Below are 22,046 nucleotides of genomic sequence, written 5' to 3' on the forward strand. Positions count from 1 at the left end.
CCCCTCACCTCTTCCTTTTCATTAAAGTTGGTTTTAAAGTGCTAGAATGCTTTAACATCACATTGATCTATACTGAGGTCAAGAGTAGTGTCAGAGTGCTGTTGTAAACTCCATTTCTCAGGTAGTAGTAATCAATTAAAAGTGCTTAAATTGAAGGAAGTAATTAGCAGTCTGGTGAGAAGAGAAAGGGGCTGGCAACATCTCAAGATGCAGCCAGGATTTCTAAACAGTAGAGGAAGCATATCACTATTTTTTATTCAAAATCAACAAAACACCTTGAAGTTCAATGTTTTCTCATTGTAGAGTTTTTTCAGATGAGAATTGTTGAAAACCAGAGAGTAGTATTTATGGGACTAGAAAGACTACAAGAACTCTAATAATCCAGCCTTGTTAATTAGTGACTGAACTGCAAAAAACATTTACTCATGAGAGGGTTTCCTTTTATGAGTAAAAAGGCTAGTAAAAATGTAGGAGGCTGACAGAGGAGATATTTGTTGACAGCCTTCCAACACTGACAGCCCGGTTGCTTTATATGCTAGGTGTACAAGAAGGGACTGTGCCTCCTGTGCAAGCAATATAAAAGCCTGCTCTCTAGGTTCTGCTGCACTTCTGTGCTGGCAAAGGAGGAAGGGGCTTTCCTTTTCGCACAGCCAGGGTAGAAGCTAGTAAAATTGCAACAAATTGGTCGGGAGCGAATTTTGTGCCCTTGCCTATGTGGTATTCCTTATCACCAGGGGCAGCCAGACAAGTGCTCTTATATATAAGAGTGTTCTAATCACTTGAGCATTTGTTCTGATCAGAGCAAGTCATATTTTGCGCCCTAGAGCATTTGCGAGATGTTCCATCCTGGGTAGGTGTAGGAAAGTACATACTAGCCTAGAATTAAAAAGATGATTATATAGAAGTAAGGGTAGTGTGCAAAATCAGGGGCAAGTTCTTACCTGAAGAAAATCTCTTGTGTGAGAGCAGTGACCCAGCTCGGTTAGCAGGTGTAATTCAACCATTTGGGGCTGTCATGTGTCTACCTCGTCAACTCTTTCTTCGCTAATCAAATATAAAGGGAATGTAAGGTTCCTTTCTACTATATATGTTTTGAGTTTTTTATCATCATTACCTTAAACTGGCTGAGTGACTAATTGGAACTCTTCCTCCTCCCCTCCAAATAAAAGGGGTTCTCCATGCTGATGTCTCATACTTCTAGTATTACAGACAAAGGAGCAGATCTGGACTGCTGCGTGGCTTCTGACTGTGCCTGAAAGCAGTGAATGGGAGCTGAAGATGCCCTCCGTGGAGCTACATCTTCAAGATCTGTGCAAGAAGACTTAAGCGGTGGGCTGCACCACATATTGCAGGGGAGGTGTATAAGCTGCAGAAACATCCACTTACCTGGGTTGGGTTTGGGAGTGTGTGAAGATTTTTCTTGTCCCACAGGCCAACTGATGAGGTTCTAGATGTCCAAGGAAGGCATGCTAGACCTTGCCAGGATAGGTTTCCATTAGAGCTTGAGCACCAGGGCTCGCCAATTCAATGTCCATTTGCAATTGGTGCCATCTTGGATGATTCAGAGGAAGAAAACCCTCCCTGAAAAGCGGCTATCCTTCCCTCCCTATAGTAGATCACTCCTGATAAGGCTGGTTAAAGTTCATCACACAGCATGTCACAATTACTCAGCTAAGTTGAAAACGGGTTCATCACTAATCATTTCTAAAAGGCTATATCAAACACACATGAAGCAATGCCTTATATTTATTTTCTGTACAGCACTGAGTATAGACAGCATTAATTTTCCTTCAGTTCACCTTTTGTAAGGCTGGAGAAAATTAATTCACCCATATCTAGAATATGATCATGGTTAAAATGCAGAGAAGCTGCCTTAATCAAGTTATACGAGTTCGAAACCTGATTGTAGGCAGCAGCAAACAGTTGCAGTTTACATTTGTTCCAAGTGGAGAGTAGTACAAGTGAAAATAGTTTGATCCAACAAGCGGTCCTGGGTGACTCGAATTGGGCAAATGCTCATAGACTTGCCTCACTATTACGAAGAAATCCTGACACAGATGAACAGCCTGTCCTAACACTTGCGAGTCCAGAATCTGGGTTTAAAGCAAGCCTTGCTTTCAAGCCTGATTTGATGACTCTCGAGAGGGGTGGGCAATGCAGTGTGTTTTGAGGTTTGGGGGGGGGGGTAGATGCACTTTAGAAGGTGCTTAGTGGGTCCAGAAGGAGAACCAGGAACAAAAAATAACTGATACATAATACAGATTTAAAAGCGTAACAGGAACTATCTTCCTCCAACCACAGACAGGAGGATTTGAGGCAGATTTTGGTGACACATCTAGGAACCAAAGATTCAGGGCTACATTAGGGTGCTTGAGCGTCTTTCAGGCATGGCTCTACATGCTGCTGATGCTCTGAAGTGTTGCATTCATCTCCCAACAGTGAACATGCGGAGGCAACACTTGAGTTACAGTTTGTGGTAAGTAATATTGTGGAATGGCTGCAGCACCTGCTTATCTTTGCCATTTATACTATTCAACATTATGGAAGTGCTTGGAATGGGTTTTGCTTTTTGAGGGTTTAAAATACCCCTCCCTCAAGCCTTCACACCTATCTTTGCACTGTGAATGGGGGCTTGGGTACTTTTTTATTTACCTGGGGATTGTTCATTCCTACAAGAACATTCCACTTCCATTGTCTTAAATAGACTGGATGTTCTCTGTTAAAGAGAACATTACACACTCCATAGCACAATTATGTAATAGGGCTGCATATAAATATTTTCAGTGCATAATAAAAAAGTTAGGAAAATCCAGTGAATACTAGAACTGATTAGGCATATGTGATTAGCATCATATGAAAATTACCTCAAGTTTGGCCCATTGATAAGACAGTTTGTCTATGCAGTTACTAAGATCTTCCACACACTACTAGTGAATTACTAGCTTAGCCTTCTATTTCAGTTTCCCTGTTCAGCAAAGGGGAAACATAGTAAATTCAGTAAAAAGCCATCTTGGCTTTTAGGGGAGTTGCAATGAGAGCAAACTTCTCCCCATTCTGACCATCTGGTTTCTTGACAACAAGGCCTGCAGAGGTTTCCATCTACTTTTAGCCTTGCACAAATAGGCAACCCAAGAACAGCACACAAGATTCTCTTAAGCCACTCGCCGGGAAACATTAGATTATTGCAAATTGTGCCACACGGAGACTTGGCAGAAACTGCTTTCTCAGAAATCTGCAATGAAATGCATTTGGGATTTTTGTACATTTTAGCTACAGCAAACAAAACTAGCACAATCCATGTACTAAATTCTCAAATCAACCTAAGCGGAGCTCGCATTGACAATCCTCACGATGCTTACCAACTATCTCACTCATGATACTAAATCTTGCTTCTTGCCAGAAGATGCCACCTGAGCCCTGTTACTTCAGTTTACATTTCATGTGATACTAAGGGTGTACAACTGGATCATGGGGTTGCTTTGCCCTATTTCAACCAGTTACTGAGGCAGCAATGTAATAACAGTCTACCGGTGCAGTGGTTACCAAAGCATTTTGGCCCTAGCTTTATTACTGAAATTTTGCATTGTTGCATGGTATCCCAGTAATATGGGCAGCAAAGCATAATCATCTCAACAGAACCGCCTGTGTTTTGCTGAAATGGTTTCAAATTGGTATTTCAGGTAGGGTATTCTTAGCGCACATAATTTCCCACAATTTGGCAAGAACCTTCCCTGACAATGATTGCCATTTCACAAGGAGAAAATTAGATTCATGCCTTTGTTTTAGATGAGGTTTTGTTTTTTGTTTGTTTTTTGTTTAATAAATTGCTCCTGGTTTCATCTGATGCAGATTATTAAGTTAGCCATTTCAAAGATTTGGTTATTTTTTTGTAAGTAAAGTCAAATTTCTAAGTCAAATGTAGGCGCTCTTTGAACTGAATCTGCAACAGTGGTAGTTCACTCAAAACTACTTCTGAAAGGTTAGCTTTTCTGAAATCATTAGAGAATCGTGCAGTAGAAGACAAGATGGGGAGTCATGTGTGGACTGGTAGGTGAGCTCTGAGGTGATCTATGCGAAGCAGCTCCATATACATACCACAACAGACACTTCTTTTCATGAGGACTAGAAACTTGATTAAGCTGAAATTTCTAGAAATCTGAAAAATACGCTGGGTATGATTTTGTGATTTTCATCCTTGCCGTGAATTAGTGTCACTGGGTAAACCTGGAAACCACATTTAATCTCCTCATTACTATCATATCTAAAGTGAATACTTTTTGAAGAAGCCATATATTATGAATAGGTATGCCAAGTTTTAGACTTGAGAAAGATTTAAATTATATGACCTTTCTGCACCCCCCCCACTCAGCCTTCCATATAATGTTTTAAAATCTCTGTTTACTGGCTCATATTTTTGTGGTATTCACTTACGAAAGATACATACGCTTTGTGATGATGGTATACAGAACCTGACTGTATATGGGCTTGCAAACAAAGGCTTAAGCATGTGTACCACATTATGTGCCTACACAGATGATGTGCTTTGCACCCTCAACATAGTCATGTGTGCTATTCAGCAATTAAGGAAAGGTGGTGTGTTCTTTTCCCCTTATGGAAGTTACCAGTCTACCAATGAAACTGCTAGGGATGTTTTGATATTTTAGGTAATTGGAGGGTAATTGCTGACCAGCCAACTGGCATTTCCAATATTGGAGCATGTAATGTTGCATTCATTAATGGAACACACTGTTCAGTTGCTAACCATAGGATTTCAGATTCATTTGTGACTAGTTCCATCACTCCTTCTAAAGTGAAAGAAGATCCCCTCTGGGGAGTATTGAATCACTTCCCAATGTCCCTGTGTTGTCAGCATGAGCTTAGTGTAGAATTGTTAGCTTGTGGGAGAAAAGGACTTGATTACAACTACTTTCTCCTCTGCCACCTAAATCCAAATTACATGAATATCCTAATATGGGCCCTGAACAAACAAGATTCCTACTGGCAGCTTACTCCTTTCAACAGAATGACCAAAGTAGACTAATTTTATGGCTGGACTTTCCAACATCTTATGGTGTCATCAAATGAGAACTGCAAACAACTAATAGGGGTACCAGAACTGCAGTACCAATTATGGCAAGGTGGGGAGCTTGTTAAACCTGTATGCATATACCCCCATCTAGGGTCTGCCGGCACACTGTAAGGAATTGGCAGTCATTTTCTATTGAACGCCTCTTGCAACTGATGGAAGCAAGTTGGAACCTGTAGTTGCACACATCAAATTCTAATGCTAACCCAAATTTCATTGGGAAGGAGCAGATTTCCCTACCCAAATGCAACTTGTTGAGCAAGTCTAAACTTCATATCCCATCGGTAAATCTACAATGAATGGGCTGAACAGGTTTCTCTTAGCCTCCTTTGCCTGCCTTCTTGTTGCCTTACCTAATTTACAGGACATCTAAACGTAACTCTGGTGTCCCATTTTTCCAGTGAGCATGTGCATATCAACAAATTGCCGTATGGGCTAATCTGGTCATGCTGCTTTAGTATATATGCAACTATGTTTTTCTTTTGAAAAGTACTGGCAGGCAGACAAACCCCATGCCTGGGGGGAGGGTGTAAAATAAACCAGTGTTGTGTAATTGGCACTTAAAGGAGTGTGGTCTAAACTGACTTAAATAAGATAATGGTACTAGAAAGAAGGTTAGTAGGATGTAACTGACACACATACAGAACCGGGGGGAAGGGGGAACCTCTTGCCTTCTAAATGCTGCATTACAGCTCCCATCCCTGACCATTTGTGATCCTGGCAGGGGCTGATGGGAGTTTGGAAATGCCATATTTGAATAATCACAAGTTCTGCAGCACAGTATAGAAAGGGACCAAACTTAGTACTAAGGAGTCAACAACATACAGGGATTTTTTCAAAAAGCAAAACAAGAATGACAAAGCTGATTTAAAAATATTAAATGGCATATTTAAATTGGTTTTTTAAAAAATCTAATGTGCTATTGATTACTGCATCTTAATGTTTGTTGAATTGAAATAGTGATAATTAATCCTGTTCATAGGCATTCCTGTAAGCTTCAACCCTATAAATACCCTAGGCTCTAGCAAGTAGGCAGACCTCTCTTACCTATGTCTTTTATGTATATAACAGGTGCTACTACTTTTAAGAGATTGTTTTTACTGCATAATCAAGCCATATATTTAGATAAGCTGTATAAAACTTCTGCGACTTTTAAGATTCCCATCCAGCTGCAATCTTCAGTATTAAGCCAAAAGCTAGCTACTACCTACAGAACTGATGGTGGTGAGTGCATGCCTTGTGCAGTAGCTATGAGTAGAATGCAATCATTTCCCTTTCCTATTTGACTCTAGAAATTCTATGCATTTCCTACCACCACCACCACATTCCTGAATAACGTACATGCATGAGCTGTTTGTGGTTTTCTGGCTGTAATACTATACATTGCCTTTCTGGGGGGGGGGGGGAGTTTCAGCTCAAATGTTCTAGACTAGGTGTGAGGAATGTTTGACCCTCCAGATGTTGCTGAACTACACATCTGATAAACTGCAGCAAGCACAGCCAATGGCCAAAGATGATGGGAGTTGTAGTTCAGCAACATCTGGAGAGCCAAAGGTTCTGACACCTGGTCTAGACAGTGAGCTGTTTTTATGAGGGATTCTGCTGTGTCGGAATACCATCACACAGATCTGAACAAATGCAGGTCACTAAATGGCACTGCAAATGAATGCTGTGTCCAAGACGGCTTAAACTATCCCCTTTGATTTTATGCAGGCTCTCTTTGCTTGAGAACTGCATTTACAGCCACAATGGGATGGCTTTCAATTTTAGGTGAAATAGAATTCTGTCTTTTATATCAGCTAATTAAAGTTTCTGGTCACTTCCCCCTAAGCTATACCTTCAGCTGCATCAGTGCTTTTTTCAACAAATGACATGTATAAAGATAAGTCTACTCAATATGAGCCTAGTTTTTGACTATATTCATGCAATCATGGCCATGTGTAGGTTGCTGAGGCTAGACCCATGAAAAGTTGGCAAGAATTCCCTGACTCCCAAGTCGTACCGTTTGTCAATTAACTCCACTTCCCCTCAGATGGATGTTTAACAGATGCACAAACAATTTTGATTTCCTATATGAGGGTGGTCCAACATGCAGCCCGGGGGTTGCATGCAGCCCTCAAGGCCATTTTCGACAGCCTTTGGCAGTGTTCGGGACTTCTTAAAGTGACTCAAGTAGCTGGCTTTTTTTCTTATTTCTGTGAGGCACACAAGAAAACAAACGGCAAAGGCGCTTGTCTCTCTCATCCCCTTCAAGGCCAAACGGGCCAACCCTCCCCTGCTGTATCCTCTAACCTTGCCCAGGATTGCTCTGGACAACAAAATAATGTATTAATGTGAGGGAGGTATTTTCCACACACTGATAATGAACAACTGGATACCTCCACATATATAAGGCTCAGTGAACTTAACAGCATTTGCTTAAGTCTTGCACTGCATTTTGACCACACATGGAGTTATAATCCTATTTTGCGGATCACAGCCTAGCACACTGATTCAGCCCATACTAACTCAGGAGCATAGCTGTCGACCATCCCTTATTTGGCGGGAAAGTCCCTTATCCCAGCACCGTGTCCCGCTGCTGTCCCTTATTGATGATGTCCCTTAAATTTCCCGGGTTTCAAAGGAAGCAGCTCCTCTCCCTCCCTCCCTGCCGGCCAGGGAGGAGGGAGGCTCCATCTGTGTTGCTTGGCTGCGTTGCTCACCCAATAAGGAGTCTAAGAATGACTGGGGGGTGGAGCTTGCATGCCTTGTGCCGCTCAATTCGGCCATGTTGCCTGGGGACTCGCCTTTGCTCAGCGCTTCCCAGCAGAGAGGGGATGGTGGTTTTCCTTGTTGCATCCCCTTTGCCAGGTTGCTGCGCTGTGGGAACCACTGCTTGAGGCTTCATTTGGCTGCTGACTGGGCTTTCTGCCTTTGGCTCGGAGGGGCTCAGAAGGTGAACATACCTGTGCTGGGAAAATCCCTTATTTTGGCTGCTGATCCCTTATTTTCAAGGCTGCTGGCCCCTTATTTTCAAATCCGTAAGTTGACAGCTATGCTCAGGAGTAGGTCCCATTATGCTTATACTTAAATATACTAATGGTGTATATTAAATAATAATAGCTATATTGCAAATACTTAAGTAACAATATAAAAATTTGATTCACTCTGGAGCCTCTGGTTTCTGTGTCAAACTACTCTTGCCGCACACTTTGGGAGGTTGGACCACTCTGTCCCATATTATGGACCAGAGTAATCCGTGCAGACTTGTGGAGTGGAATGTGAATTGTACAGTTAATATAAGTAATTGTCTAGATTTGTGTTAGTCTGGTGTAATAGCCTTCTGTATTAAGATTTGCTACAATTTCGATCTAAGAAAATTTTATTTGGGTTGGTGGCTATGGAAAAGGTCAGTCCTGCACTTCTTCCTACTGCTCAGTTCAGTAAACTCCACAGCAGACCCCTGCTTGGTATAATGTGCACCTGAATGATATTTTTTCATACTTTCGACTTGATTTGTGGCATACTTGCCCAAAAGAATGGTCACCACTTAGTATTCAACTTACGAAGACCACTAAAACCATGTGTCAGTAGAAGTGATTTTACAAAAGCAGCTGCAAGTAACAGTTATTGGAATTTGTGAATATAATTCCCATAATTCTGCATACGGTGATCAGCAGCCTTTGAGCATTTGAAGGCAAACACTGTAAACTACTTTGCCCCAAAATGTCTGGATGGAGCTGTTTAGTTGGTATGAAGATGTGGACACTGGCTAGGATAGGATGGAGTCCCCCTTACAGTAGCAGCTAGCCGTGTCTCCAGGTAGCTGCTTAGTCGGGCACTTGGGGAGCTACCAATACGATTGTCATGCAGCTACTGTGCTATCGCTGTTGATATTCCCTCTTCACCTTCAAGGCCTCAAAGCTTCCTGCCCACAAACAACAGATCAGGGCTGACATCTGTTGCAGCCGTTTTCTCTGCGCCCCTGCCCTGGACTGCAGCTCTGCAATTATACTTGTTTTCAAAGCCCCCAGCCCCCATTTCACGAATGGGAGCACAACAAGCCTGCAGGCAATTTGAGACCCCATCTGTTCTGAAGTGTTTTTCTCGTGTGTGGCGCCTGAGGATACAGCTTGTTTGTTTTTCTCTGTCCCGCTCTTATCCTCCAAGACACAAAATATGTACGTTGCTGTGGCAATGCACAAGTATGGGCAGTAACAGGAGAAAAGAAGGCAGAAAAATCAGGCCAAGTATGCATGTTGGGATTTTATGTTTGGCTGTCTATAGTCTGCTCTCGAATCAGGTATCCTTTCTCAGCATTTGCTCATCTGTTGCTCTTGGGTTCTTAGGCGATTTTATCTCCCTAAAGCTGGATCCCTGCCTCCGGTAGTGTTTTTCTTGCCCTTTCCTTATATGGGGCCTTCAGGGGTCTCCTGGTCAAGAGACTAAAAAGGTTTACATCATCTTCACTTCAGCAATTCTGCATCAGGCGATTCCAGACCACACACTTCAGCCCTCATTCTTAAAATGTAGCATTGGAGTTACTTTCAGGGGAAGGGTTTGATACTACATAAAAACACAGTAAAACTAGTACGGGCCCTTGTATTCATAGACTGCAGGAATTTCTCAACACATCTTGACAGGCTGGGTGGGTGGTTTTTTATGATGAAATACATGTGCTTCAGAATGCCAAATAACCCCCGGGAACTTATGAAGAAGGGCAGGCAAGAAATTGAATTAATACCTTACTTTGTATGCATAAGCAGGGAAGCCCATAGTGTGTTGTCACTCTGTGGCTGCTGTAAATTCCTCACAACTCTTCCACCCTTCACAGCCAGAACGGACATTGCTGGCATGGTCAGTTACCTGGAGGTTAAAATGAAAGAGTGAAAAACTAGGTTCTTAGTTACTTCAACTCCCAATTGCTTTGGTAGATTTGTTTATGCTACAGCTGAAGAAAACAGAAAGCTTGCTACTGTGCGGCAAATGCCTCCTGTTGTGTCTAATCATTTGCATAGTGGCTTTTGCAGATATGCCAGTATTTTTCAGGCTGTCAGTGTTCAACCGCTAAAATGGAAAAAATAAGAAGAGGTTAGATCTTGTTAACTTTTCAGATGTAAAACCAACAACTTAAACTAAATGCAAGTTTCAGTAGCAAAAAAGTACCATAGCCATTTGAAAAAAAATTAAAGTCTTAATCCTGCATTTCCTGAGAGAACTTACTGCAGCCCTTGGGAGAATCTGTGTCTCTTCTATAAGAGAACACTCGTTACACAAAAGAGCATCTCAGGATCTTTTGTTTATAAGAAGGCAAGCCAAAAAGCATTTCCTGAATGTTCTTATCTAACATTTTCTGTATATGTTTTATAACTTGGCATCACAGAGCTGCAGAGTTGGAAGGGACCTCAAGGGTCATCTAGTCCAACCCCCTGCAGTGCAGGAATCCTGATCATAGCTGTCCCTTGGTTGGCTCAAACCACCAACCTTCTGGCTGGCAACCACCAGCCATTCTTCAAACCAGTTTGTGCGTAAGAGCAGAGTTATGTTTCAGTGAGACCCTATGCCAAACACCCACTTCTCCCACACTAGACATCAGAGGTGTCTAGTTTATATGCCACTTTCCCACAGCAAACTGTCCAAAGTGGCTCCCAGTATTACTCAATTATAAAAAGGCAAAACATTTTTTGTCAAGGGTGCATTGTCCACATGATTTAAGGTGTATCAACAATAAGGTACAGAAACTTGATTTAAAAATAAAAAGAGCTGGGCTTTTCAGAATGCTGCAGTTTACGCCAAATGATATATTCTGAGCTTTTCCAGAATTAGCAAGTACATAGAGTCCTGTGTTTGCTCTGTGCTATTGCCAGATTCTAATTTATTGCAAAAACGAGTAATGATAAAAAGCAGGGTGATCAGATTCCTCAAAGGAATCCTCGTGGAGGAGCATCCCTGGGGATAAGGTGAACACTTAGTGATTTGTGTAGATTAGGAAAAGAGACTACTAGGAGTTCCAACGGGGCAGCTACAATTGGCTTTGAAGCATGGAGGGGACAGGGATTTGGGAAGAGCAAATTATGTACAAGTATCAAAAGGAAAACTTGAATAACTGGGATGAACACATCAGATGCTGCATCTCCAATCTTAAGAAGCCTAATTGCAATGAGTGAACAAGTTATCTGTTTCTGAATCTATTTGTGTGCTAAATCAAAAATATTGTGCGAAACTAAACTTTAATAGGTGTAAAAAGTCAACATTATAGTATAATGAAGTACATATTTTTATTGTCTCCATATGAAACGTAACTTGCAAGTTTCGAAACTCTAAATTAAAATTATTTAAATGCTAAAGATTTGAGTTTTAACTTGGAACCATAGGCATTAGAATTTGTCTTTCTAGCAACCTGGTTTTATTGGACCACTGTTCTGCCATGTGGTTATTTAGTATGGGATGCCATGGTCAGAATGCTAACTCAGTGTCAACGGTTTGTGCTGTGCTGCTGCCACAAGCCGACCTTGGAACACACATAGTTGTGTGTGTAACTCTATGGGTTGTATCCAGTTGGTGTCCTTACACAAAAGCTTTTACTGCTAAAGAAAGGCAAGGTAACAATCTTAGATTACAAAACATTTCTGTGGTTAAATATTCCTTTCTGAAAAGTGAGTTCTGTATAATTTTTCAGAAGTATAAACATTATAGTATAAACATCAAGATTATTGTGCTTATCTCCTATTGCTCTTGAACCTCTGTAAAGAACTATTTATAGTAAGGGCATAGTATTCTCTTCAACAGGAGTATTTATTCACTTATTTCAACTAAATCACATGAAACAGCCTAATCGCAAATGCAAACATCAGTGGCTCTTCATTTCCAGGTCTCTTCTCAGTCTGGCAATAAGTGCCATGCCATTCACAATGCTATCATACATATAGATACACCGACTTGATCGAGTGGTCAGAACACTAGCTCACCGTGAGTATTTTGAATTATCTGATGTGGTTGGACTCTGATCCCATCCAGTATGCTAAACATTAATGAATGCAAAGTTTTACTCCTAATGTAGTAGTTTACATAAACTCATTTGCTCAAGATAGCAGCACTTTGCAGAGGTAGCTGCAACAAAAGCCACAAAGATGGTTTATCTTGGAATAACTACAAGTATATTGCTATATGCTGCGTGATGGAAAGAACACACTGAACGTGAGTACATGATACCTAATGAATTTCTAAAACAGCAGATCTCTCATTCAATGTTACTTCAGAGATCATATATAAATACCTCTAATGAGAATAGGATTCAGATGTCTATTTAGAGATTTTTAGCAAGTGTGGTTTTCAGCTACCAAAATTACGGCCTATATTTTAAGATGCTGCTTCAAAAATGATGACTGAAAACTGCATAATAACAAACAGTTCACACTACATTCCTTCTGTTAACGAGTGTTATACTGTTCCTCATTCCAGCCATTGTCCAGATCTATTCCATTGTTAATAGAGGTTATTTTTCTTTTGAATGTGAGTTATTTCACATGTGCATCTATATATCTAGATACCTTAGTTTCTATAGTTTAAATAGAACTAAACCTTGCAATTTCATTTTAATGCAAGTGTTTGTTTTCGAGGGAGGCACTTATTTACAGAAAACACTTGTGAATAGCATAGTATGTTACAATCCTACAAGTTTCTTACTGAGCATGTGTTGAAATGCTAGGAAAGTTGTGGTTCATTGCGGCCACACATATACAGGTAGGAATGAAAGCTGATCTTACGATGCAATAATTCACATGATGTTACAAGCAGAATTCTAAAGTGTTTCAGTTGAAATGGGGAGAGATGCAATAAAGTCATCTTTGTTTAATCAGATGCTATTCTAATGAGTGCTCTTCTGAAACGTTCAGCTTAAGTACTTGTTTTGATGTGTTGTGACCATTACTTCACACTGATAATTCAACATATCTGATAAAAGTATAATAAATGTTAGAATTGTTTGCATGATTTAGAAAGTGCATATTCTTTCTTTTCCTTAAAAAACAGCTTGTATGCCTGAGCCTTATACTTGCTGTTTTGTATATGTGTTAGCTTAACGTTAGCTCATGTGTGCAATCTTTGAAGATGGGTTTACTTTTGTTTTAAAAGTGTTAAAAACACGTATTTGAAATAGCTTTCTTTTTGATATGTTTTCTCTCCTTATGAGATTGTACCCTTTCCTGTTGGTAAACTTTGGGCCTGATTCATTGTGCATGATACATTTGCATCATGGGCACAGCCCATCTCTCCCTGTGTCTTGTAAGTTTATTGTGTCAAATCAATTTGTACAAAAATAAGGCACCTTCTTCATAAAACCAATATAGGTTTCTATCATTTCTACAAGATAGATTTAAACAACAAATATTGTTTGTCCATAATCTAGCCTAAATTGATCTTCTTTAATCTCTTTATTTTCATTAAAAGAATTACGCACATGTTTGGCTTACTGGATCGTTTCTCTTGTTGAATCTTTGCAGCACCTGTTGAAAAAAATATAATTTATTGTGTTTTGTTCCTGTTAACAGCACAGAAAGAGGAACGTAAGAATGAGGATAAGCCAGCTGAATCTTCAGTAGCATCAAAGAAAATGGTTGTGTCAACTACTGCAGCGTCTCAACCCACTTCTGCAGTGTCTACTCAAAACAGAAATCCACCCTTAAAGAAACCCTCTACGTTTACTAGTTCTAAGCATCCAATTAAATACTCTGCCGCAGGTTTCAAAGGGGTGATACCTAAGAAATCTTCACTTTCTTCTGGTCCACCTACATCAAGCAATGTGTCATCATCAAAGCCTTCACCTTTGTCCTATGGTACATCCTCAGTTTATAAAAAAACAATTTCCTCTTCAAGCATTGGTGGAGGACTCAGGAAGCCCATGGTGTCCTCTGCTTCTTCAACAACTTCCTCAGCTACACAAGCAAAATCTGCAAGTGCTAGTCAATCGCAGCCTAACTCTCAGATTCGCCAAAATATACGGAGATCCCTTAAGGAGATATTGTGGAAAAGGTAGGCACTAAGTGCACTTGCTCTGTGCAAATAATCTGTATAGTTTAGGATAATCATTAGTTGTAATGCTGCATGAACAGTGATATTCATCTCTTCTCACCTTTCATAGCACTTTAGATAATGTATCTGAAATAAGTTTAGTGCTAAAATAGTTGTGAATATTTTTGACTGAGAAGGAAATACCTTAGTAAATGTCAACATTTCTTGAAGGTTTTAAACAAGAATAGAAGGCCCCAAAGGCAATCTTACTTTCTTGAAAACTAGATTTTTTATAAAAAAAAACATGGTATTCACAAAACAGATAAGCACTCTCCAATATAAATGCATGTGCTCATCACCAGTTTTCCCAAACTATCATTAGTACTTTAAGCAGCAGAACAATCCTCCTGAGTACATGATATTCAGAGGATGTTGCAGCAGTGGATAGTGGGAATCAAAGAAGGAAAATTCATCCTTGAATTAAGTAGGCCATTTTTGAGACTTAAGTCATAGAAGATTCTTCCTGCATATAGATAGATCAAGCTACTTAGCAGTGCTGTCATTTTTGACCCCCTTTTCTTTCTTTCCTAACTCTTTCTTTTGGCAGAGTAAATGATAGTGATGATCTGGCTATGACAGAGAGTGAGGTGGGAAAGATTGCACTGAACATTGAAAAGGAGATGTTTAATTTATTCCAGGCTACAGACAATCGGTATAAGAGTAAATATCGCAGCATTATGTTCAATCTGAAGGACCCTAAAAATCAGGTTTGTATGAAAGCGAATGAATGACTTCTCAACAGCCTTTTTTTTTTTACGTGGACAGCCTTTGATTTGACTGCATCATTTATTTTATAGCTCTTTTTGTAAACTGCTTTGAGATTTCTTTACAATCAAGAGGATTGTAAATTTTATTGGGGTAGGGGGCTTTCGAAGCATGAATGGCTAAAGCTAACAAGCTTGGGGCTTTTTGGTTTAGAAAAGAGGCAAGGGAATATGATAGAGATATATAAAATTCTGCATGTGGAGAAAATGCCTGTGGAATGCTCAGTCACAGCTATTGTTTGTGCCCATTCCTGATACAGACGTGCTTCAAATTATGTTATAGACTCTTAATATTTTGCTAACCTGGCAATATTTTTAAAAAAATGCATTTTAAATATTTCATTCTGTTTACACGTAAGACCTTTTAGAAGGAATTCATGAACTGGATGACAGCATTTACTTGCCTATTGGAAGATTCTCATTTGCTAGTTGTGTAAGTAGTTACTGCTCACCTCGAATCACTCCTCTCTCTTTAGGGACTTTTCCATCGTGTTCTTAGGGAAGACCTTCCTTTGTCAAGGCTTGTAAGAATGAAGCCAGAAGAACTCGTATCCAAAGAGCTATCTACATGGAAAGAAAAGCCAGTCAAAGCAGTAAGCAATAAAATTTTGTGCTGTTTATTATGTAAGGATGATTGATGAGCAATTCTAGCTGATGTGGTAATTGACTACAGATTAATGATTAAAGTCTAGTTCACTGACTTTGTGTGTGTATACAAATCACATTATTGTTTTCATAGGTAATGGCAGCTAGACGTAAATCTTTTGAAAACAAGAAATCTGCTGTAAAACAAGAACCCATCCCAGATGCTAATATGGAAGATTCCCCACCAGTGTCTGATTCAGATGTAAGTATAAGCCACTCATGTCACTGGTTTACAATTAATTATATAGACCATTTACCAAAATTTAGTTCTTTACATGAAGATATTGTATAATTTAAAATGTCATGTTTTAAGATCTCAAGTATAGTTTATCTGCTTGCTTGCCTTTTTTTATTTTAGAGGGCACAATCCAGTAATGCTCTATAGCAGCTTACACACACGCTGCACAATTCCTGCAGTACTCTATATTTATTCTGAGGTACATGTACACAGTATTGATGATGATGATGATGATGATGATGATGATGATGATGATTATATTAAATTTGTATACTGCCCTTCATCAAAAGATCTCAGGATGGTTCACAGCATAAAATATAGAATAAAACCACAATGAATATGATGAAAACAAGAACAAACCAAACCAATAGCCCACCCACCACTGTACACTGTAGTACACTGCCTATTACCTGGAATGTTGCTTTGGCATGGTTCCTATTGCAAAGAGACCAATGATAAAGAGGCAACCCCTGATTTGTGCGTGGCTGTGTTTTGGGTCATTGTGCATGAGGGCGGAGCACACACAAGCTTGTTCCCACCCCCTTTTCCTGCCACTTCTGGGTCACCACGATGCACACGTGTGTGAATGTCAATCGGTTGTTGCCCGTACATTAATTAATTTGCCCAAGACAGGGGACCAGCACACTTTCTGTTTTCCCACTTGGGTGCTGTCGAAACCTGTGGTGCCAGTAATTAATTTACGCAAACCTTAAAAGGATCTCTTTCTGCATATGAGCTTGCACTTGTTGAAAGGTCAAGTTATGTTAGATTTTAGTAATATCAATTGCTTTATTTATTTTTTTGAGCTGTGGATGTTTGGTTTCAAATCGGTGCATATCTACAGGAATTTGCATGTGTATAGTTGAAATGAGCCTGATACCAGCAAATCATACCATTGCCTCAATTCCTTTTTAGGAGCAGCAAGAGGCAGATCGAGCAGCTCCTGAGAAAAGCAGCGCTCCAATTCTTGATGTTTTCAGCAGTATGTTACAGGACACAACAAGTCAACACCGAGCCCATCTTTTTGACCTGAACTGCAAAATCTGTACAGGTATGCACATGGATTACCAAGGTTGTGTGAACACCCATGTGGTAGAAATGCAAAGCAGAAATTTAAATTACCATATCACTTCTGTTCTGAGTAAACTGAAATCTGGCTGGAGCCTCAATTATACAAATGGCCAGACTTTCTTCTTGCAGTAAAATAAACTTTTTGCTTCTATAAATTAAAACAGCAACAAGCAAGAAGTGATTTCCCTGTCTCCAAGGGAAATAGAGCACCATGTCCATGAAATGGCACAGACTCACAATGCTACAAGTTACCTTTTTTTTTACCATTTAGGTCAGATGTCAGCATCTGATGAAGAACCAGCTTCAAAGAAACTAAAATCGTCCTCTGTTAAGAAGGCGGAACCAAAGCCAGAAATGAAGTCAAAATTTGAAAGCTCAACACCAACAGATGAAGTGGAGGCTGCAAAAGAAGAGGAAATGGAGACTGCTGCAGAACCTGTTGTTGAATCTGTAGCTGAAGTAGTTTCTCAGCCAAGCATAGAAAAAGCTTACATTCCTTTAACACAAGGACAAAGCAATCCATTATCTTCTCTACCCAATGAGAGCTCTCCCTACCCCACATCTTATGCTGGCGGTGTTATCACTACTGTGACAGTCTCTGGGAAGGATCCCAGAACAGCCATGAGCACTTTGTCAACCTCTGCTTCTACTGTGACTTCTGCATTGCATCCCAACCCGGCATCTGACAAAGGTTCTGTAGGGGAAAGTAAACCAGAAATATCCAGAAATACTGTAGCAGCTCCAAAATCAATATTAACGAAGCCATCCTCGTCATCGGACCCAAGATACTTGGCAGCTCAACCATCCCTAAATGTTAGGTATGTGTGTGTCAGTCTGCAAGCGGGTCACTAGGCCTGCGGTATTGTGCAAAGGGGACCATGCAACCCAATGGTGTGTGTGTATCTAGGTGCAGGGGGAGCCTTCAGATTCCTTCTAAGGAAGAAAGCTTCCCACAGTAAGTAAAATGGGGAGCAAGGTGGGTGGGCAAGTTAATGGGCATGGCTAGGTTCCCCCCCTCCCAGCAGGTAGCTCCTTGCTGACCCCCAATTGTGCAAGGAGGAGAAAAGCTCAGACCAAACCCCCTTGCTGCCATTGCTCTGCAAGTACTCTGATGCTAAGTGACAGTGAGGGATCATTCTTTGCCTCTCCTCAAGATGTGAAGGAGAGATAACTAGTGCTAATCTCGCAGAAGCCACTAGGAGGAAAGGACAGCAAAGCCATGAACAGGAGGATTTTTTACTACCACTGCATACTTTGAAGATTTGCCAAGATGTATTTTCTCATGTAGCACGCTTCTCAACCTCTAGTAGCAGTGATGCACAGGAGGAGCCAGTGTTTGTAAGAACTGGGGAACGTGGGGTCACACACTGCCTTCACTCAAGGCAGGTTTATGAACTTCAGTGTCTCTCCATGCTTGACCCACTCTTTCATGCAAAAGAGAATCAGTCACAAGTCTCACAATATCAACTCAATCCCTAATAATAACAGGAATTCTATTCATGGGTTAGCAAATTAATGGTCCGTCTTTTGTGATCACTAGCCTTCCACTGAATGTGCTGGAAGTCTCAAAAATTGATTTCTAGCCCATTAATTTAATTTACTAAAAGTATATTTCATAAGATTTAGGATCATTTGATGTGGAATTTGAAAAATATTTGGGTTGCCTGGGATGGAGGGGCATTTGTAGAGATACAATTTGTAGAGCCACACTTGACGCAATTCTCCCTCCTGGGTTTTCTGTTTTGCAGTATGTCGGAGATACGGTCCCCTCAAGAAGCAGATACATCCGTCTTTCTCTCTCGCCTTAACACCATATGGAAAGGCTTTATCAACATGCAAAGCGTGGCCAAGTTTGTCACCAAAGCTTACCCTGTCTCTGGATCCTTTGACTACCTCAGTGAGGTGCGACTTTGAAGTGCTTGTGCTTTCTTTGTAAACTATATCTAAAATCATATTTCTAACTAAATTTGCTTTGCGGTAAGAGGTTAGCTATATAATATGTTATCATGTTTACTCAACGTGATAGCTTGAAAGCTAAGCAAATTGCCCTATTAACATTTTCAAATTTCATTTAGGTCTGAGTTTTAATAACTCACTGTTCAGACAGTGGCCTGACTGCAAATAATGTAGCAGTGTAGCATAAGAAATCGGACATAGATAATGTGTACATTGACTTGGCAACCATTTCATGCAGGGATTCTGTTCCCAGCCCCTGCGTGTGTCAGCGGAACACGGATAAGCAGCCCCTGCCCCATTATGTTCCCATTCTGTCTTCTTCTGGGTCCAAAAAGACCATGCGTCGGTGATTGTGCGTCAATTGGATGCACCTAAAATGGTCACCGCCTCTATTGTATAGGACAGCAATTTATTTTAAAAATAATAAAATAGTTTTGGTGATCTGTAAGTACAATGGTACCTCGTGTTACATACCGTTCCCCTTGTGAATGCTTCGGGTTGCGCGCTCCGCTAACCCGGAAGTAGATGCCCCTTATTGTGAACTTTGCCCTGGGATGTGAGCGGAAGTCACACTCCGGTGGCGCGGCAACAGCGGGAGGTGCCATTAGCGAAAGCAAGCCTCATGTTATGAGCGGTTTCCGGTTACGAACGGACCTCTGGAATGAATTAAGTTTGTAACAGGAGGTACCACTGTAAGGGGAAAATAGTAGCACTGAAATGGCATGCTGGATATTCCATTTTTAGTATTAATACTTCATATCAGTAACTGATAAGGCACTGTTTATCATTTTCTGTTAATCACACTCTTGATTTTCATTTTGATCTGATGGTAAGAAGCAGTGATCTGTAATAACTGAACACACAGTGAACAGTAACCAGGAAGTGTGACACTGTTAACTAAGTGATGATTGCCACTGTCATGGGATGACTGCAATATTCAGTGACCTCCCAGTTTCCTGTATTAAACCCAAAAAAGAAAAAGAAACATAGGAAGGAAGTTCGGTGTAGTTGATTATCAAGTGTCAAACCAACAACTGCAAACTGTTCATAAATTCCATTATTTGAGGAAAAGCCACCTTGTTTCTTGCATACATTCAAATAGATTTCACTTATTGCTCTGCTTTGTGTAAGAACTGGTGGGAGGGTGGGGAGTAGAACAGTAGCTGAAACAGTTGTATATCTTTCCTGTGTATTCAACTCTTTTATTTAGCCTAAATGTGCTCCTTTTATGGTCAATATGAACAGGGTGCTTGGAATTTTGATTCCTGTGCACCAACAAATTCTGTCAGTGGAATTAGTGTATCTTTCTTCCTGTGTTTTGAAGCAGGGATAGGAAGACTCCTAAACTTATGGATGTAAGAATAACCCTTTTCCTCCTAGTTTGGAAAACAAGTATGTTACGATCTTAGGCTCAGTGGGCTATGAATATGATATAGTAGCAATGTTTATATGCTGAATTCTGAGACAAACTGTGGTTAATGCAAACAAATAGAAATATGTTTGCCCCTTCAACTATAGATAAGACAGCTTTATAAATATAAACACATTGTGCCTCAACAGCATGTTTTAGTGACAATTTTTTACTCTATGAAAATAGGCTAGGAATGTTTTGTCACAATTTTCAAAATAATTATATATTTAAGAACTTTTTGTAGCTTTAAAGTACAAAAGTATTACTTCTTTATGTAAAAGCTATCTCTCACAGTGCTCAGGTGTTACTGTCTGAGCCTAATATGAGAGGGAGCGAGCCTCAGGTTCTTAGCACACCAATAGCCAGCCTTTCCAGCTCATTTTCCTTGTACAAAAAGTCATGTTTGACCCATACAAATACTGCGTTCATCAGTTCCCAAGATCTTGTGGCACCTATCCCCCTTGATGTGGACAGAGCATGTAAATAAAAGCAACATCCTACTACAGTGTCAGACCTTTTTCTTCATTCCCAGATAAGAAACTATAGTAGGGGTACCCAAGTGTGAGATGTGCTCCCTCTCATAGCAGATTCAGAAAGGAACATATGAACAACCTCAAAATGAGCTGTGGTTTGTGGAATTAAAAGGGGACTGTTTTCTGCTAGCAGTTTGAAAGTGGAAGGATGAACAGAATTGTGAACATAATGGTAAAATCACTATATACCATATTTTTCCATGTATAAGACTAGGCTTTTAAAAAAATGTCAAAAATTAGGGGGCGTCTTATACACGGATAGTGCCAAGGGTGGACTGGTGATTGGTTGTTGCTGCAAAAATAGGGAGCTATATGGGGGTGTCTTATATTCTGTTGGTATAATTCTATTTACTGGAAGGTGTGGGGCAATATACTTTGCCCTCAAACTGCCCTCTTCTCACATTATGTAATGCTTCTTATCTAGGATTTACCTGATACAATTCATATTGGAGGGAGGATCTCACCGAAGACAGTATGGGATTATATTGGCAAACTGAAATCATCTGTGTCAAAGGTACTTTTAAAAAATCCTGTTTGGGTAATGGTGAAAGAAATGAACTTTATTTGAAATAATAATTGTGGATGGGATCCAGTGAACTATACAACTAAGTTCTTCTACCCAACGGAGGAAGACACTGCTGGCTTGAATTTATGGTACAGCAGCAACTTCTAATGTTTTTCACACGCCTCTTTTGAAATGTGAAGGAGACTTCTTTTTTAAACATGGCATGCAGGCCTATTCATCAAAATAGAAAGATAAAATTGTTCCTACCCACCTGCACCCCAGCAGCAGTTTGGATTCTTGTCAGTAATTTGCATCTGAAATTCTTTAAGACAAGCAAAATACTATAATGGCTTTTCCTCCTGGCTATTACTTCCCTTCCGTATACTCTCACCACTTCTTCCCTGCCCCAACCAGTTCTGTGTTAGTAACATTTCAGTTTCTAGCACAGCATAAATTATCACTGACTTCCTGTGAACCATCATAGTAAGAATCCTTACTAGATCTAACCCTAAAAGTGTTTTAATAACGAAAAATTCAGCAACCTTAAATAATGTAAAGTAAAATTATATTGATAATTAATTTTACATAATCTTTGCTTATTTGATGGCAGTGAAATAAGGCATTTTTTTAAAGCTGCACCATCTTTTGGATCACCAACATAACTCTATATTTACTGCTGCAGACCCTGCAATCAGTGTCTGAGGCCCTTCTTCATGTGCTCCTCCAAGAGAGGTCCAGATAGTGGCCATACGGGAGTGGGCCCTTTCTGCAGTGGCTCCCTGTTTGTGG

At 40.2% G+C, this 22,046-nt stretch overlaps 1 protein-coding gene and 1 long non-coding RNA gene across 12 annotated transcripts in view; one reads left to right on the forward strand and one right to left on the reverse strand.

Moving 5' to 3' along the window:
* The window catches only part of DIDO1 (death inducer-obliterator 1), a 67,147-nt gene that overhangs the window by 31,300 nt on the left and 13,801 nt on the right, over positions 1–22,046 (forward strand). For all 9 annotated transcript variants that reach the window (XM_081867429.1, XM_081867434.1, XM_081867428.1 and 6 more), the window contains 8 exons: positions 13,615–14,095; positions 14,682–14,841; positions 15,375–15,491; positions 15,638–15,745; positions 16,697–16,832; positions 17,124–17,670; positions 18,601–18,754; positions 21,177–21,266. In XM_081867429.1, the coding sequence (XP_081723555.1) occupies positions 13,615–14,095; positions 14,682–14,841; positions 15,375–15,491; positions 15,638–15,745; positions 16,697–16,832; positions 17,124–17,670; positions 18,601–18,754; positions 21,177–21,266 (1,793 nt within the window). The remainder of the gene's footprint in view (positions 1–13,614; positions 14,096–14,681; positions 14,842–15,374; positions 15,492–15,637; positions 15,746–16,696; positions 16,833–17,123; positions 17,671–18,600; positions 18,755–21,176; positions 21,267–22,046) is intronic.
* LOC309345158 overlaps positions 1–22,046 on the reverse strand; it is a 50,049-nt gene that overhangs the window by 10,017 nt on the left and 17,986 nt on the right. Inside the window, exons 4-9 of one of the 3 annotated variants that reach the window (XR_014158025.1) lie at positions 19,269–19,464; positions 17,117–17,252; positions 15,351–15,462; positions 13,524–13,604; positions 9,815–9,931; positions 942–1,606 (exon numbers count right to left, since the gene is read on the reverse strand). This is a non-coding gene — a long non-coding RNA (uncharacterized lncRNA). The remainder of the gene's footprint in view (positions 1–941; positions 1,607–9,814; positions 9,932–13,523; positions 13,605–15,350; positions 15,463–17,116; positions 17,253–19,268; positions 19,465–22,046) is intronic. The other 2 variants (XR_014158023.1, XR_014158024.1) reach the window with 2 other exon arrangements.

The sequence above is a fragment of the Podarcis erhardii genome (assembly GCF_964252035.2).
Source record: "Podarcis erhardii genome assembly, chromosome: 6".
NCBI lineage: Eukaryota > Metazoa > Chordata > Lepidosauria > Squamata > Lacertidae > Podarcis > Podarcis erhardii.